Here is a 17,105-nt window from a genome sequence, read left to right on the forward strand (position 1 = left end):
TATATAATATCTTTCCCGGTAAAGTAGAAAAATGATATCTAAATTGCATAGCGTCAAAATAATTATTTTTCTATTATCTTTTCGTTCAGTTTTATATTTAAATAAGTTTAGAATTTTTCGTTCGTTAGTTTTTTGAATAAAAGAAGATAAGATATAATGCAATCCCAAATATAGTTTTTAAGGAAATTTTGTGATTATTGTAATTAACTAACGTCGAGTGGATAACGCCGTGTTTTGTCAATCGAGTGATCGTGTCTTTTCTCATTCCATCAGGGCGAAATCGGGCACAGAACTATAACCGGGGCTCCCAGGACCACCAGAAGATGGGCGAGCCTCAGGCAACATGTGACCAGTGGCCATGACGGTGGTAAACCCCGCGTTGAGTTGCTGTTCAATACGTCGGGTTCTAAACCCTCCACGCCGTCCTCGCAACCGCACACCCCTAATACACCGAAAACGCCGCACACCCCGCCCATCAAGAAGTCCAATTGGGAGGTCATCGAACACTTCACCGGCGCGCCGCGTCCCTCTATCATCACGGTGAGTTCTCGCTCTTTATCGAATGTGTTATCACGGATAAAGATAGGAATAAATATCACCGCGCTCGCGATTATGACACTAAATAAATCTTATTCTTTAGATTTCACATAAAATAATACAGACAAAATAATCCAAAAATGTAGAATGTTTTTAAAAGTTAAAATGTTACAAGAGTAAAAAAAAATTGGCAGTTATTTAATATGTTATAATCTGAGAAAGTGAATGTCGATTTAAATGCTGGTTGATTAGCATAGCTTATTTAAATAAAATTATAAATTATAACATTGAAGTATAATAAAAATTACAGCGTACATTTTTTTTAAACTGCTTGAACTTTGTAAGAAGAGATAAATGAGTGTAGGTGGAGTTACATATATTTTATAACTTTGTGCACAGCTTTGTAATTTATTGAGCTACAAATGTCTCGTAGCGTTAATTAATTTTTCAAATAATTAAACAATTGTCAAATAAATATTCATAATTCTACATATATTATATGTAGATATATGTATAGCTAATAGATGATATTAATGTTCAATATTATAGACAATTAGTTACAATTAATATAAATATTTTATGTGTACTTTGATACTTTCTCGATGTTTATTACCTAGTTTGTTATTACGCAAGTTTACGTACATAGAAAAAAGTGACAGATTTCCATTTCAAGACAATACATTTTCTGAAGACCCATACGAAATCATCAATAATTTCAATAAATTTGAAAAAAAAAGATGGTATTCGCAATTTGCATAGATTTTCATGACTAAGTTATAATTAAATTAATTAAGACTAGTTGAATTATAAGAAAGTAGAATTATATGTTACGATCCTGTATTTTTAGCAAGTCCTCCGACAAGTTATCATTATCCGTGAACAGCGCGCAGCGTAATTTTCGACATCGGAGAATGTTATTGTACTTCGTTACCAGACGGCCGGGTAAAATTTCGAGTATCTACGAGAAAGAGTACATTCTATTAACAGCCGCGCGCACGTGATCGTATGAGTGATACGTTTGTGCGATGCACGCGCATCACGTTTCTCCATTACCGCGACCGAGTCTCCAGCAGGAGGACTGCGAATCGCTGAACAAAACGGAGAAACAGGAAACTGTGCGGAAAGGCGAAACCACTTTGTCAGATCCCTTTCCCTTTGATACATCCGCTCAATTTTCAAGGTGACGGCGCGACATCGTGAAATTACACGATATTCCAGTATTACACTTTGCCAATAAGGTCCGTCTCCCCCTCGATATGAATCTCGTTTAACTATTTGGTCGTATTTTTACAATCGCGTTGCTACATCTTTGCGAACGAAATTTTTGTTATTGTAAAATTGCCATTTTGCACGACGAACCGTCGAAAATTGATGGTGCAATCCTCGTAAACACATTACAGAAAGTTTTCTCATCTAATGAGAAAAAAATCGCGATATCATGGAAAACAGGACGAATAAATAAATCGTAATAATTTTTCAACAACACGGTGGCACATACGTTTCGTCTGTATTTCATGTGTTTCATGATCTCTCTCCGAATGGGTGGGATTATCGTTACGGAAACTGCTCGCGGCCGACGTATGTACAAACAATTGCGCTGGGGTAGGCAACGATTATCGTATTACGGGCAAACACCAGCAAACACGTCCGCCGGCTACAATGTGTGCCTTTCGTTAAATCACATTTATGCACCGTGCGTTGTACTGTTTGCGCGACGAATCGGGACACAGTGATACTACCGGGTTCCCCGAAATTAACCAAAAAACGTGGACGGCACAACGTTGCGCGCTATGAAATTTGAATTATCGTTCTTTTATTAACCTCAAATATACGTTTTCGATATATTTGCAATTAAAAGCCCGTGATTAACATTCATATCAACGTTTGACGCTAAATAACGTTCGAATATTTATCTCTCCGTCTTTTCAAAGTTTGATTTCTAAGGCATAATCGTCACTCTGTTCGCAGGTGGCCAGAGGATCGGAGGTCGGCGTGGCACCGACAACTGGAAGGGAGTCTATGTCGGAAGCTGCAGCGAACGTAGGAATCACGCAGCACACGCGGAAATGCGCTCTGAGCAGATTCCTGAGCTCGCTATGCCGATCTCATCATTTCAAGAACCTGCAGGTAGGAGTGGCAACCATTTTCTGCGGCGCGCGTCCGTCTTTTCTCTTCCCTTTTTTTCCGTAATTACTCGAATATTATACGCCTTTAATAAGAGTGTCGGATACGTAATTACATCGATCGTAGCCAGTGCACAAATATTGGCTGAATCCGATGTAGATTTGCATCAAAGTAGAAACGATTAGGCGTTCCTGGCGTTCGCTGGTCTGGCAATCACGTGTCTGACCACACGTGGCTAGATCTACTGTGTGCCTACGCATATTTTTACGGACTTAACTTTGTTTGAAGTTAAGTCCGATGTCTAACGCTGAAAACAGCGCATAGTAATTACGAATTAAAACTGCGCCAACATAATTCTTACTAAAGAATTATAATAAGTATCCACGTTTCTGTAAAATTAGCTAATTGGAATTGTGTAAAATGTTGAACTTTGCTAGTATCTTAGTGATATATTGTCTGCTATAATAAATATCCTTATTTTTTATATAAAGGTATAGTTTCATTAAAAATAATATCGAAATTAGTGGTTTGTTGATCATGATAATAGAATTTATCTTTTCAATAATCATTTATGCATGGTTTCTCTTTTACTTTTCCAATAATTTCTGTGGTTTATAACAATAAGTACTCTCGCAATTTGGAATAAAAATATATGAAACTAGTATCATTTTCGTCAAACGTAATTTTATGCGTTAGATACACTTTTTGTCTTAAAAATATCTTGTCAATCTATCTAATCTTTTCAATCTTGCTAATGATGTGATTTCTTGAAAAATCCGCCGCTGACAATGAAGGACACGCCGACAAAATCTCAAGGCGACGTCTTAAGCTGACGGTAGTGACATTCCTCGTCAAATTCTTGTCATGCAAATCAATGATGTTATCGGAAATTAATTTAAGTTCGTCATGCGGAAGCACGCACGAGCAAGCGAAGCGCGTCGGCACCGTCGATTGACGTGCGTTGAGCTGCGTAGGAGTAACACGCGTTAGACTTGGCAAACTCAGGCAAGCTGGAGAGAGAGAGAGAGAAAAAGAGAGACGGAAAAAGAAAAAGAGAGTCGTTAACCAGAAGAATAAAATTTTGCGCAACAAGTTTCGGCCTTCGGAAATCCGCACCATGCCATAAAGTGGCACGAGGCGAACAGGTTTGCGACAATTTCAAGCCCGAAATTGCGGGCCATATGTATTCTCTCACGTTTGTGTGCTGTAATAACGCGATTCCGTCGCGAAACCGACAAATTGTCTCTCTCCTCGTAGGCCGCATATGTGTCTCGGACACAACCGCTGCGTTTTGCGGTTGAATCGTCGGTTTTGTCCGATGGAAAATAGAACGCGGCTGGCGAAGATACAGTCGTTCGTGGTGCCCGCGAGGCTGCGAAACTCGACGGTCTGGTGGCACGAACGATGTGGTTAACACGCTAGCCAACCACCCCTTTGCCAGTTGTATAGGGCTCGAACAGAAATATATCGAAATGTCTCGCCCGTCAAATGCAGCGAACACTCTAACAAGAACTTCGATATATGGAAATATCGCGGAGGTGTTTTAGAATATTGAATATTGGAACACTGCTGTCGAGAGGAATATTCCAAGTCGTATTTACTTTAGATTGACATACGGTCATACCTACGGTAATTTATAATTGCAAAACTGGACCACTTTACAACTTTTAAAAAAATTAACTTGAGAATCGTTATATATAACAAATGTTATATTCTTTAACGTTATATAATTTATTATAAACTCGTGTATTCATGAAGCTATTAATTAAAAAATTTTGAAAGCGATACATTATATTAGTCTTCTGTGTTTAAAATTTTAACGTATAAATTATTGAGAATCGTTAGATAAAATAGCTAAAATTTTGAATCTTCCTCCGTACAGAAAGAAAATTAGGACATATTTAACTTAATCGTTTTGTTATACAACTAGTATTTAAAAAAGTAAAGAAGTTTTTTACAATGCATCGCACGTAATGTTGAAAAATATCTTCAGAACTTACTGATTGGTTTTCTAGCAAAGAAAAGCGACGCTTAACCATTTATCTACTAAAGAGTTTCTTCTACGACTACTTTTAAAAGTTTGATGCATCACTGAAAACGCAGCGGATGCATTGTACATTTTGCTTCGTCGTTTCGCGTCGCTCTGCGCCAAACATAAACCTATCCTCACAAACAGCAAGTTGTTAATTTTTGTCGAAGAGTAATTTTCTTTCGTAAATTTTTACATTTTGTCCGTTGAGAAGTCAGTGACACACAGAATTCACCTAACATTAATAACATTAACTTAGAATCCGGATCTTACGAATTTCGTATAAGATAAACTCACTGTCGACGATTGGGATTCTTCGTAATTAGATCATTGAAGTTTTGCCTTGTTAATGGATCAGTATACTGTTATCCATTAACCGTCATAGTTTACCTACATCCGTTCTATTACGAGAAGTAGCTCAAGTAAATCCTAAAGTAAACTTATCTACTTCCAATCAATAAACATTACGGTGGCGTATCGACAGTTGTGTCTTCTTTCCTACATATACAAAATCGATCTGTCTTCCTACAGAACTATTGCTGCTCCTCTAATGGTTTCTTTAATGGCATTCCATCAAATGGATTAATAGCGCCAAGTATAGTAAACAAGAATTAACAAAATTAATATATAATTAATAGATAAGATTAATAGATGTCATTTAAAATTAATAATAATAATCATTAAAGATACTTATAAATTTATAAGCATTTAAATATAAAGTTAAATATAACAATTTCGGGAGAACGTAGCGCAATTAATGCGGATATTGGAAAAAATAGCCTGTAAAGCGGTTTCTCGCTTGGAAATCGGTACGGGTTTACGAGAGTCCTTGTATTACACGTGGGAATTCGAGGGCGACGACCCGTGAATTTGAAAATTGGCTCGCGATTGTCACAGAGAACGTGACAGGATAACCGGAAAACGGCGCGAATTACGATGTTCTTCGTGCGATTCCCACGGGAGCGACTTGCATTGTCTGGTCACGTAGATCGGAAAGCAGGGTCCCGAGTCGACGGGGGTAGTCGCCCTCGTGGGCGTTTTTCGCGTGACACGCGTCGATTTGATTGCGTTTCACTTCAGCAATATTCCCGTCGGCGATACATCGCGATACGCCTCCGATATGATGGCCATCATTTTTCCATTCAAGCGAGCGAGTCCGAAGGGAATCCGTCATTCTAACGTCCACGTCGCCGTGTTGTGTTGTCATATATCTGACGAAATATATATCCTTATCGATGCGTTAAAGGACTGCGGTAATATAGGTGATATCGTGACACATTTTCGTTAACAGAACGGCCGATACGCACATGTTCATTTGAATTGTATTTGTGTATTATAAAGTGTATCTAAGAAGTGTATTATACAGAGAGAGAATATAATAGCAAATAGTTTTTTAAATAATATTAAAAAATTTTCGTTTACAAACGCTGATTAATTTGGATTCGAGTTTTAATCAATAAATAAATGTTGGAGTATCAAGTTTTGTAGCTTATAAATAAAAAATGTGATTTAAAAAATCATAAGTTTGCGCGCAAATTGATTTTCTAGAAGGCAAATAGATAGCGAAGTCTTATAACTACTTCCAGCTGCACGAGATAAATTTCAAATAAAAGGCTTATTTAAATTACATTATAATAAAAACCGGAGTATTTAAATGGCAGCAATAATTATGATGAAAAAGGCGCTCGCAATTGCGAACATTGGAATACTAAATGTCTGTAATACGAGCCTACAGATAGGAGGAAAATATTTCCTTGGAGAAAAACCATGTAGCACAAATGTATGCAAATGACGAAAATTCTCAACGAAATTATTCAACGCGCCTGGAGGTATCACGGTCACACGTGCGTGATTATTCATATTTTGTCGCATTGTGGTTAATTGATTTCTTTCTTCAACGTTAGAGATAAAACGACGTCGTCGTTGTATTTAATTATTATCGGCAATTTAAAGAATTTCGTCGGAAATATTATAATTATGTGCAAGAGAAATCGAGGGACAACGTTTACAGACGCTTTGAGAAGAACGGTAATTTCGTTCGGATATCGACAATTTTCGAGAAATTTTAGAAAAAATTTTTAAGTCTTAGGATATTTACAGAAAATCTAAACAGAATTTCTATTAATTTCTCGACAGTTACATATACTGATTCGGGAATGTATAATGCTAATTTATGGCGGCCTAAAATATTAATTCTTTTCAATCTATCTTTGCTATAACTCTTCTTTTATTATTATTCAAGGTAAAAGACGGTATTTAATTTTCCTTTCCGTCCTTCGGGACCTACCTTCACAACGAAGGAGAAACTCTGAAATTACAGCACCGACAAATGCAGTGAGCGAGGCGACTTAAATAAAATTTATTCCGACGGTACATACCCCCGGGGTCCGACAGACTTAATCCGCCCAATATCTGTCATTCTGTCACGATCGTTCCCAGCTTACAATCGTAGCCGCAAACCGAATGCAGTTCCTTGAATCGCGGCAAGATTACATCGAGACGGAAGTCGATTATTCAGCAGTCGGCGGATACGACCAGAGGGAGTAAGGGAGGAAGAGAGAGAGAGAGAGAGAGAGAGAGAGAGAGAGAGAGAGAAAAAGAGAGAGAGAGAAGCGATGGAATGACGAGATTCATGGAGAGTGAAAGGATCGACGAGAAAAGAGGATAGAGGTTTGTTCTACATGTGTCCTTTGGTCGCATTTGGTTTGCTTTTTCAACTCGACGTAACCCGCAAAACTTTACGACACCCTTCGTTACGTCGTCATCGCTGGCCCTCTCGACAGAACCGTCATTTTTCAACCATGGTAAAACCAGACCCATGAGAATATCCTGCGTGTATAAGCGGGCAAACAAGGGTATACCGGGAGTTAAACGAAGTGCATCACGATTTATGCTCGGAATTTACGTCACAAATTTCCGCGGGGCAGGCTCTGTCCTTTTATAACGGAACAATGGATTACGCATTACGCTCACATATGAGAAATATCGAGAACATCGTCGAGACCAAACAGAGATACCGGAAAACGTTGAGGATGATCAACGTTTTTATATCTGTTATAATTTAAACTAATATTGTATCATATAATATTGTATTATGTATTATAACAAAGACTTTCGCAATATACAATAACATGTAACAAAAGAGCCAGTTTGCGAACGTCGTCGCTTGAAAACCGTATATGTTACACCCATATCGGAAAGCGGCGGTTGCGATTCCTGCTATATTTGTAACGTTGCATTGTTCGCATGCGCTTCATAGCATAGTGAAAGATTAAAATATTAACGATTCAATGCAACGATAACGCGCCTTTGTCGATCGCTATGACTACTGATAGCCAATGGTCACCAGGCTTTCCGATTGCACCCGATGACAGCAATTCCATCCGGGATACGATAAGATCTCTTCTCTCGCCAATCCTACAGAGAGAGAGCAGCGAGAGAAAAATCGCGTTGCAACCGGCTATCTATCGATTAGCGGCTGTTATCTATCAGGATCGATTTTTTCCACGTGATTCGCGCCTCTGTCGAATTCGATTTAATTAAACCTTACTTTTGCGCTCTTGCAATCTGAAAAATTCGCCTAACGTTAGCGATATTTTATTGCACGGATTACAACCTGCTGCGCCGTAAATACGAGCGTGCCACGACAAACACGTGCCACGCTTGACGTGAACAAACAAATTACAATAAATAAATTTTGTTGCATTAGTTTGTATTAAAATAAAATTGCTTTAAAAGACTTACAATTCGCAAAAATTTAGGATAAAATTCCATACATAATTTTATATATCATAAATCTTGATATATATTTTAATACATATGTATGTGTCTATTACGTATACACGGGGAAAAAGGATTTGCTATTATAGGGCCAACAAACATTTTTTGCTACGAAAACTATAATTTAGCTATAGTAGCAAAATCTTTTTGCAATTGTTACTAAGTAGCGAAAGTTCAGCAAAACTTTTTGCTATTGTAACAAAAGGTTTTGCTATTATTGCAAAATTAATAGCTCTCGCTGCCAAAAATGTTAGTCCATTTATCTATTTAACGAATAGATTTGCTATAGTAGCAAATCCTTTTTCTCCGTGTATTTTTCACATAGAATTCTATTCTAAATTCTAATACAAGTTATACCGTAGTCATTAAATCGACTTAATTTATTTGTTGCAATGCATAAGAAAGAAGCATTAAAATCATAATATTCCAATCACAATGTATACACGACGATGAATCTAACAATTTAAACAGTAAATATAAAAATCGATATGACGATGCGTAGGTACAAATTAAATTTTACTACCACATATAAAATCGTTTCTTCAACTTTTTTTTTAGCAAACGAGTGACTGCCGAAGCAGTGCCTGAAGGGAATACTTATATAATGCACCTTCCAAACGTATTGCTGCATTGCAGGCAGATAAATCAGGAATATGCTAAGGAACACGGAGTACGAAAGCACATAAAAATAAAATTCAATCGTTCCGGGATTTTCCTTCCTCACATTGTTTGATCTGGATTTGATTAAGTTCCATTTTCGACAGACGGTCCACAATTCTTTGCAAACAGCTCGTGATTCGCGCTACGTACAAATTGCACCGACCGCGCAGAATAACGACGGTACGCCACGTAAAATTCAACGCTAACAGTAACGTAATATGTCTGCGCGCAAGTCTCTGCAAATAGATACCGTTGTGATGATATAAATTTCAAACCGCTTCCCGATCTTCCCTGCGATTTCTATAGGACATTCTGTTCATCCAATAGTATCTACTCTTCCTATATAATAATAATCAGTAAATAGAACATACATATCATTATCTCAGCATCGTTTCTTTCTATCTCGTGTCACGGTTAATTATATTTTACACACGAGAAATTTAAAAAATAGTATCGTGTATTATCGTCCTCGTTATTAGAAAAATATTGCACATATGCGTCTCTACTGCTTGTGATGCTCACATCTCATATCATAAAAAAAATCGTAGAATGTATATATTACTATATATCATAAATATAATATAAAATTTCGTCAGACAGATATTTCTCTCTTTATCAAAGCAATATCAAGCGCGTTATCAAAGGTATTCATTTAAGTATATATCTCAATTATACTTCATATAGAATTTATAATAGAGTAAAATATGATGAAAACTCGTTATAAAATGCATTGTAAGCAAAATGCAGGTCACAGATTGCTTCAACCGCTACACTATTAAAAATGCACTTTAATGCAGAGTCTGCATGCTTAAAAAAAGAAAACAGTTTCTAAAATAATACCTCTTAAAATAATGGAAAAAAATTAGCGTTCCGAGCAGTCGCGAATCGATTTTACCTACATCTATATTATCTCAGAGAAGTTTTCTCTATATACTCTTTCATATATTCTAAAATAACTTCAATATAAGAATATTATATAATTTCTCTTCCACTTTTATTTTAATTAAAGAACTTTGAGCCAACTTGATATCGTTGATAACGATAATAATCGAAAGCGTAATTGTTTGATAATTTGAGTAAAAATATATAAGCAATCTTGTCTTTTTATATAGGCTGTACTTTTATTGGGTATTATTGTTACTAGATGTATTTTGCCTAAGTTTTGTTCCGAATTTTTCTAGATGAATAGGATTTTACTTTCAATTTTAGATGCAATTTTATCCGGTGAAAATTGGCTAACTTGTAGAGAGACCCTCTATCACCGATTTTAATCGGCGATCCTCCTTTTTTTAACGGTAACGTTGCACAGTGTAACAATTAACTTTGACGAGATATTTCGCGACATATATATTTTTATCGACATTCCGAAATAGAATAGGCGTATTGCTCGTAGATTGTAGAATCTCTACATATAACTATGACTTAATATAATCATATCGATACATTGCAGTAAGTGTTTTATTTAGTGGATAATTTAAATCCAGTAACTAACAACTATTAATTTACCGCAATAATAATTTGTAGTAAATTATTTTAATAAATAATATCTTTAAAACTTCTATCATTCGCATTCACTTACGTGACATACAAGATACAGCGATATCAGTTTACTGACGAATTCTTGATTAACACCAAATATGTAGCAAATCTGTGGTCATGTTTCAGGTTGAAATGCTGTACCAGCGCTACTTCCTACGTATGAATCAAAGCAACATGACACATGTGCTCGGTCTACTGGTCGGTTTGGCGCTCGCATTGGGCCTACTACTTATCATGAAGTTAATGCTAACCAACGACCAGCCGATCTTCACGCTGCTACAGAAACCTGAAAATCTTTCTCTCGCGATCACTCTGGTAACCTGCATCGCTATTTATGCCGGTAAGACTCAATTTTTTCGAATTAATTTTTCACAGTCAACGATTTTCATTTTTCGGCGGTGCAGAGATGTCAGAATTAAGTTTACATCTGTTTTAAGATTTATCTGAAGATAACTTTGTACCTGTTTAAGAAATTTACTTAATATATTATTCTGGAATTTAAAAATTATTTAAATACTGCTTCTCTTTCTGTCCACGTATTCCTGAATCGATTTAAAATTTACTTTCAAATTTACTACATTTTAAATTACAATTCAATTATAATTAAGAAATTCTTTCGTAATTAAACCAAAAATACAGTTTTTATGTTTATGTAAAAACTTATTTTTATTAAAATTACAATTATATTTAAATTTAAGTTATATTTAAAATCACAGTTATACTTCTCTAAACTTTCGATAAACTTCCAGATACGTTTCCTTTTATCGAACGGAAAATCAAATCCAAGTTGCTCGAAATATTTGCGAATAAATGGAAAAGAAATCTAATCATCCAACATATATTGCGTCAAAAACTTATTTACAGGGAAATCTCGAGCTTTTATAAAATATGCAGTTTGAACATTACTGGAATTGCATCGAAAGAGCTCTTTCATCCTACGAGATGTCGCAAGCGCTAAAAGACGTACATTCTTTCTTATCCTATCCCCTATGTACAGAGAGTCTCTGTTTTCCGTGAGCCGCGATGTTTCACGAGAACCCGTAGTATCAATAATGCATGAGAATATTGTCTATAAGTGCTGTTTCCTTTCGAAAGCGTCAGGACGCGCAACAAGATCCGCTTTGTGCAACAACTCGCGTGTAGCTGTTTCCTTCCATATCATCCCTTTTAACGGAACGAGCTTTGAACGAGTAATGTCGGACCAGTAATTTTCTATCTGAAGAAGTAATTTTCTATCTGAAGCTTACTTGCATGTCAAATGTATATAATGCAGAAATTTGGAAAGCCTGCAATAAATAATAATAAGCCTCTCTCTCCACATTTCCGACGCGGAAGAGAAAAAAATTCCCAAATTTACGGGAATCTGTTATTGAAATATCGCCCATTCTGAAATCTATATATTAAACATTCGTGCTATTTCGTATCGCCTTCGTATTTCTAAAAATTCTCCGAACACTTCGAAACGTAAGATTCGGTAATAAGCAACAAATTATTTTCCAGCTTTGGTGGCAGCCATCTCCAGACCGGGCATGAATGAGATATGGCTGGCTGGTGTTAGTGGCGCGGTGCTAGTCACCCTGCTAGCCCTACAGGTGACCCTGAGCATTCATCTAGCGCGGCTGCACGAGGTGGGGGGTCGCGAGAATACCGCCGACACATCATTCTCCTTTAAATCAAAGGACCTTCGAACCGGGGGACCCCTTGCCGCCACCTTAATGGTCTGCTTTTTCATCTATATGGCCTACGCTCTTTTGCCGATCAGACTCAGGCATGCCTGCATCGCCGGGATTGTTTTCTCGGCCGCTCATCTTATCGGAGCCTTTCTGCTCTATCCGCATTATCCATCCATGATGGCACACGTGAGTCTAATCACTAAGTCTAAACCACCATTAGCAAACTTCGCTTATTTAAGAGCCTTCAAAATCTCTTCACTTATTAGATTAAAGAAAAGCGCTACGATATTTTCTAATTTTCTTAAATGTGAATCCACCATAAAATGCAAATTTAATGAGGCTGATAAGGCGCTCGTAAAAGTTTTTAATGCCTCGTAAATAAGTTCTCTAAGTTTCTATTTAAGAAACATCCTCAATGTTTCCTTTTTAAGTTAGTAAAATTTAAGGGATTGTATTTTTTATTGAATGTGTACAATTAATAATTAGATTTTGTATGCTATTATAATTAGATCGACCCTAACATTCTAACTTTTCACCGGTTTCTAAAAATAATTTCGTATTTCGTGTCGTAATAATTTTAAGAATTGCGTGATTATTTTAGACCGTAAAGAATAAATTTTCTGAAGTATTCGATGATAATATACTAGATAATCACAGATATTCGATGTTAAAAAGTTTTCCAGCTTTGTTGCGGCACATATGACAATTATAAGCTGTAGATTCGTGTTAATTAGCGATCGAGTTTATACGTATACTACGTTTGGTCCAGCAATTAGCGAAAGTAGGTTACGCGATGATATTAATTAATCGATGTTACGCGGGGCTCATAGTGCATTGTACGTTTCCGGCGTGTGTTTCTCATATATCGCCACGTGATTCTTGGTCTGTTTTTCAGTCAAGATATCGCTTATTACAGTATTGTATCTACATACATATTATATTATACAACATATAATAATCTCTCATGACAATCAAGTCCAATAATTCTTTGAAATAATCTTCAAATAAGATATTTGAATATAAATAAAGCAGATTCACATGTACATATAAACATTAGTTTCTTTTCTTTTATGTTATATAGAATATTCAGAGCTAATATAGGCAATGTAAATAATTTAAATTTTTTAATAAAAATTAAAGATCATTTAGAAAAAGGTCTTTTTGTATTTCTTGCATTTATACATGCTGCATAAAAAAAATCTATAATTTAAGTCTAAAATCGCGAAATATATATACCTAGATGATATTTCCGTAACATAATCTATTTCTTTTTTGTTTTTGATATATGCATTATAAAAAAATCACCTAAATTCTAGATAAATTTAATACAAGCTCCTGATAAACCTTTTATCAAGTATTGAAAATATTTCTTTAATATTATATAACGTCGTTATACTTCGTGATTATCGGCGCTGAAAATGACGGCGTGAATAACAGTGCAATTATTAGCAAAATTGGCACTGTAATCAATACATATCGTCACAGAAATGGTTGGAGTTCACGAAGTGACACAATACCCGGCGACCGTACACGCATCTATTTATTAACGTTGCACAAAGTGGGCATGAATGCCCGAAACGAGGTGTGTTGTTCGCAAATAGCTGGTGAACTGAATTGGAAATCTAATTAAAGCGGATCTCGATCTGCTTCGATGTTTGCCCGAGCACGTTTTGACATGGTATTAATTTCATTTCTATTGTCGGATTTTAAACATAAGTGTTCGCGAAACATAAGCGTTCTTCGGATCCTTTTTATTCCTTCATTTTCGTATATGAAAGAAAAGAGAAAAATAAGCACCATGAAAAAAAAAACTTTGGAAAATCTATAAATAAGGAAATTATTAAATCAGTTCCGTAAAACTAATCAGACGAGAGTTACAAACGTAAAAGATCAAAGAAATATGTATTCCATGATTTTTCAAAGAGAGCTTTAATAAATTTCAATGAATTTATTCAATGACTTTAGTTATGATGAAAGAAACGTGAAAACAAGTAAACAAACCAAGCGTCAAGATGGCAATCGGGAAACTAGTTTTCTTACGACTGTATTCATTACAAATCTCATTAGCTTTTATACCGTGATCAGAGAGCATTGGCTTGATAAGAGATAAGAAAATAAATCAATGCTGCGGAAAAAGCTAAAGAGAACATCGTGCTAGATGCCGACCCCGCTTGTTGTGAAGTCTCGTGGAAAGGGTTTGGTCTTATTGCATCTCCGTCCGCGAATGAACGTTCCCATCCATCAAGTTTCTCGCCTGGATTCCCCCTTTTCGCGCTCTATTTAAGTTTTATTACGTCGAGAACTCAGGATTCCACGTAATTACGAACGTATCGAGACCGCGCTTTGTCGCCTTCTGTCGTCACCGAAGAATCTAACCGTTTTTTAAAGGGCAACACTATCATGGTGGATGCAAATAGATCTATTATAACTAAAGCTGATAAACTGGATATTAATAAAGTATATAAATAAAATTGCCTAGTACGTAATAAAATCTATAAATAAAATTGCTTAATTGCGCAATAAAATATTTCTACCAATTATTATAAAAGTGCCTTAAATTGTTGACATAAAATAACAGACTTATCATACTGATTGTTTCGTATAGTTGTTCATATTCTACTTGTAAACATTTATTGTTAAAAAAGTGCCATATATAGAAAAGCATTTCGAATATATCCTCTTAAAATATTACAAAATAATATTTTAATGCCTACGCATTCTTCAGTAACCTTTTAATAAATAAAAGCGCGAAGAGATAGAATTATCGAGAAATGTGCGATTTAAGGTATGGACGATATATTTAGGATATAGATATAATATAGGTAGATCAAATTAAGCCACCTGAAAATAGGCTGGCGAAAGCCGATGATTCGAACAAAGTGAACGGATTGCGTATCGTAATCTCTTTCAAATGTAGTCTCTGTTAGAATCCGCGTGGCACACCTCGCATGTCAGCGCATTAATAATTCATCCGGCTCGTTATTTTCACATTCGGGAGAGTAATATCATTTCATCGGCCAGGCACAGCCACGTCCCACAAAATGGACCGTAATTGCTTTTCACGCCGCCGCGTCCGCGCAATACATACGACGACCCCCGATATAACGTTAAAGGCCCAGTGAAGGGCTTACGCTTTCAGATAATCTGCGTGTTGCACCTCATACAGAATGAAAAATAACGTTTTAGTTACTAAAAGAAGCTCTCGTTAAGCTACATAAAACGATGTGTCTGAAAGAATCACGCGCGATTCTACAACGTACGGTTAATTAACGAATTGCAGCAAGGGAGTCACGTTTGCAGGAAACGTTTTATGTACTATCGCGTAAAATCAAATTACCTTTTGGAAACTGTCAAGCTATTATAATTATATTCTAAAAGAGACGCTCGTGTAATTTTATAATTTTCAGTTATCTTATTGTCATTAGTACTGAATATTAATGTACGGAAAATTATTATATTCTTGCGGTTTACATTTTTAATGATGCATAGAGCAATGATAAAAATAATTGTTTTATATGTATGTGTAATTTCTGAAATAATCGTCTTTGTTCAAAAAATAAACTAAAGTTGCTAAACTTTGAAACTTAAGAAAAGATGTAAGGTGAAGCGAGGTGAAAGAAACACATAGCTAAATAAAACTCCGAACGGTTTATCATGAATTAAGGATGCTCGTAAACCGATCCTTATTACGGCGAACAATTTGATCTTTTAGGATGAAGTATCGCGAGGTTCTTTCACTGAGCCAGGGAACCAGGGATCGACTAAAAATCGTAAAAATTTCAATAAAGTTGCCAACAATAAAATATCATAGCCACTTGCGGTTACATTGTCATCTTAAATCATTAACTTGTCGATACTGCACTTTACTATCGTTGCAAGGGCAGAATTTGTAATACTAAATTTGCGACACTAAATTGATTATTCAACAAATTGAAAAATATAAACTAAATTTACATATTAAAAAAAAGTAAAACTAAATATTCAATGAGTCTTGTAAAAATAATAATAATAATCTGTCATCAGGATTCATAGTCCTACCAAAAATGGCAGGAGATAATTATAAAGTTACTAAAATTAAATTGACAGTACCTATAATTTCACAGTTTCTTGTAATTTTATACTTGTTATAAAACCCTCTTGCAAAAAATGCTTCAGTAAATTACTGTGTCTTAATTGTTTTCTTTAGATATAAATCACGTGAACATTCTGTAACGTTAAAAATAAATGGTGTAAAGAAATTGTACGCATAGTATGTACACCCGCCGTAACTTTAATCCCATGTAAACTGACAGTTCAGCGCATTTTTCGTTTAGCTTGAGCGAAGATAAATTGAAAGATGGTACTTGGCTTTATACTAATCGGCTTATTGCGTAAACCATTTGACGATCATTCTGGGACAGTATCACATTCACTTAAGAGAGTGTAATTATATTAAGAACGCGACTTCGTGATTGATCTATGTGTGAGAAGTTTTCTCATTTTATACTATTATTTTGCTCATCCTTGTATACGAGCATATGCAACAAAATATGCATAAGTATTACGAATAAGCTGCTTTAGCAATAAACATTTTATAATAAGTAGCTTGCAAAATATTTGCTGTTTACGCAAATTATCAGTGGAGCACAGATTGAAAAGAATGTATATGTATGTACACACACACACACACACACACAAAGAGAAAGAGAGAGTGAAAGAGAGAGACTTTTTAGAAGATTTAACTTTTTTTCTTACCAAAATATATTTTTGCGAAAAGGCCAAGC

At 35.6% G+C, this 17,105-nt stretch overlaps 1 protein-coding gene across 1 annotated transcript in view; it reads left to right on the plus strand.

The window, feature by feature from the left end:
• Window positions 1-17,105, plus strand: part of LOC112453632 (adenylate cyclase type 6) — an 87,252-nt gene that overhangs the window by 29,457 nt on the left and 40,690 nt on the right. The window contains exons 3-6 of the mRNA XM_025014484.1: window positions 274-540; window positions 2,506-2,664; window positions 10,796-11,009; window positions 12,170-12,528. Coding sequence (XP_024870252.1) covers window positions 274-540; window positions 2,506-2,664; window positions 10,796-11,009; window positions 12,170-12,528 — 999 coding nt within the window. The remainder of the gene's footprint in view (window positions 1-273; window positions 541-2,505; window positions 2,665-10,795; window positions 11,010-12,169; window positions 12,529-17,105) is intronic.

Source organism: Temnothorax curvispinosus, unplaced genomic scaffold, assembly GCF_003070985.1.
Source record: "Temnothorax curvispinosus isolate PA1 unplaced genomic scaffold, ASM307098v1 QBEX01004550.1, whole genome shotgun sequence".
NCBI classification, from domain to species: Eukaryota; Metazoa; Arthropoda; class Insecta; order Hymenoptera; family Formicidae; genus Temnothorax; species Temnothorax curvispinosus.